At 46.2% G+C, this 2,401-nt stretch overlaps 1 protein-coding gene across 1 annotated transcript; it reads right to left on the bottom strand.

Annotated features, from left to right (window-relative positions):
- Positions 1-690: 690 nt before the first annotated feature.
- LOC138896260 (uncharacterized) lies at positions 691-1,455 on the bottom strand. The gene is made up of 2 exons (XM_070181056.1): positions 1,074-1,455; positions 691-959 (listed from the first exon to the last, which is right to left on the bottom strand). Exons 1-2 carry the CDS (start codon positions 1,453-1,455, stop codon positions 691-693), a joined length of 651 nt encoding a protein of 216 aa, XP_070037157.1.
- Positions 1,456-2,401: the final 946 nt, after the last annotated feature.

Genomic DNA, 2,401 nt, shown 5'->3' with positions numbered 1-2,401 from the left:
CCAAGGTGAGGTACTGGGCCTGATGAAACCTTTATCCAGTAAATCTTTTAACTGCTCCTTCAACTCCTTCAATTCGGCAGGTGCCATTCTATACAGAGGGATGGATATTGGTTGAGTTCCTGGAAGCAAATTGATGCTAAAATCAATCTCTCACTCTGGAAGAATACCTGGAAGCTCATCTAGAAACACATCTGCATACTCTTTCACTACGGGAATCGATTGAAGTGTAGGTATCTCAGCATCTGCATCTCTAACATGCACAATATGATAAATGAACCCTTTTGCGATCATTTTCCTCGCCTTCAGATAGGAAATAAACCTACCTCTGGGTGTTTCTGTATTACCTACCCATTCAAGGACTGGCTCACCTGGAAAATGAAATATGTCTGCCTTTGCTCGGCAATCAATTGTGGCATAGCAAGATGCCAACCAGTCCATGCCCATGATAGCATCAAAATCCATCATCTCTAGCTCAACTAGGTCGGTTGAGGTCTGGCGACTACAAACTGTCACCGTACAACCTCGCTAAACCCGTCTAGCAACAATTGGTTCTCTGACGGGTGTAGATACCGCAAAAGGATCACTTAGTACTTCAGTAACTATACCAAACTTACCCGCAAAAAATGGGGTAATATACGATAAAGTAGATCCCGGGTCTATCAAGGCATAAATATCATGAGAGCAAATGGTCTATAAACTTGTCACAACGTCTGGTGTAGACTCTTGGTCCTGTCGACATGCTAAAGCATAGATACAGTTCTGATTACTACCTGAACTGGAACCTCTACCTCTGCCTCGACCTCTACCAGCCGAAGATTGAGACTCGCGCCCTGAAGGATGCACGGACATAGATGATCCTATTGTTGAACTCGCTGGTTGTGCCATACCCCCAGAATATCTATTTGGGCAATCTTGCATCATATGCCCCAGACGCCCATATGTATAACAAGCATCAGAACCTACTCAGCATTGGCCCAAGTGTCCTCTACCACAGATGTCACACCGCGGTAGAAATGACCATGTCTGCCTTGAACCTCGCTATCATTGCAAACCCGGCGTCCGTGAGCTCTCACCTAGTCCTGACTGAGTATAATAGTCATACATGTAACCTTGTAACTGAGGTGGCGGAGGCCTAGGTGGCCATCCTAAGTTCTGGGGCCTATAACTACCCTGAGACTGCTCCTGAGACCTGGGAAATCTCATCCTCTTACGTTGCCCTTGCTTAGTCCTCTCTGTACCTTGCTGTTGACGCCTACCCCTTTCTATATTCTGAGCGAATGCTTGAATCCAGGAGAAACCCATATTATCCTGTAATGCAGCAGTGGCACATGCCTTGGTCAACTCTGGGGCTAACCCTGCTATAAACCTATGGATCCTGTCCCGCATAGTGGCAACTATGGATGGTGCATATCTGGCCAATGAGTCAAAACGGAGACTATACTCTCGAACACTCATATTGCCCTACTTGAGGGCTAGAAACTAATTAACCTGAGCCTGTCGGTTCTCCCATGGTAAGTACTGGTCAAGGAAGACATCTGAAAAATTCTCCCAACTAGCTGGAGGTGCATCACGTACCCTAGACCTCTACCATACCTCGTACCAAATGATGGCTATATCTCGAAATCGAAAAGTTGCTAGCTCAACTGCCTCTTTCTCTGTGGCATGCATAACCCGAAAGATCCTGTGAAACTGATCTATGAAATCCAGCGGGTCCTCCCTCTGATCTGTCCCCGTAAACTCTAGGGGACTCAAAGCACTAAACGCTCGAACCCGTCAGAAGATCCTGCACTAACGGATGCCTTAGCTTGTTTTTGGGTAGATATCAACCGCGTCAACAAATGCACCGCACTCCTCAAGTCCTGATCTGATGGAAGTGGAGGGGGAACTGGATGCGCGGTATCCCTAGAAATCTTCTCAGGTGGTGGAGTAGCCGGTATGTCACGACCCAAACTGATGGGCCGCGACGAGCACCCGGTGCCTTACCTAACCGAGCACCAACGTAACGTATATTTCTTATCATACCACCATGGGTAAATGGGCTAGAAGGGTCGTCATGAGATAACCAGAATAAAACATAAGAGAATACTAAATATAGGATGACCCTACATGATATAGAAACTTATACATGTGACATACGGGCCTATAAGGCCGACATGATTATTTGTATACTCAAAACATAGGCCGATAAGGCCATACAAGTATTCATATACATGACATCTGTCTACAAGCCTCTAAGAGTACATAAATGTCATAAAGGTCAGGACAGGTCCGCGCCATACCAATCAATATATGTCCAAATCATACTGACCAAATAGGCAACTCCGGAGCAAGTGGAGTGCACAAACACCTTCCGCTGAGCTGATAGCCTACTAGGAGAACTCTCAACCTGTCTATCGCAACC

The sequence above is a fragment of the Nicotiana tomentosiformis genome, chromosome 7, assembly GCF_000390325.3.
Source record: "Nicotiana tomentosiformis chromosome 7, ASM39032v3, whole genome shotgun sequence".
Classification (NCBI taxonomy): Eukaryota; Viridiplantae; Streptophyta; class Magnoliopsida; order Solanales; family Solanaceae; genus Nicotiana; species Nicotiana tomentosiformis.
This window is presented reverse-complemented; position numbering and strand designations above follow the sequence as displayed.

Excerpts from the sequence above, each read along its gene's own strand:
- LOC138896260 (XM_070181056.1), bottom strand. The coding sequence starts at position 1,455 with ATGAGTGTTCGAGAGTATAGTCTCCGTTTTGACTCATTGGCCAGATAT. Across the intron at positions 960-1,073 it reads TTATACTCAGTCAGGACTAG|GTTCTGATGCTTGTTATACA; the intron begins GTGAGAGCTCAC and ends AATGCTGAGTAG.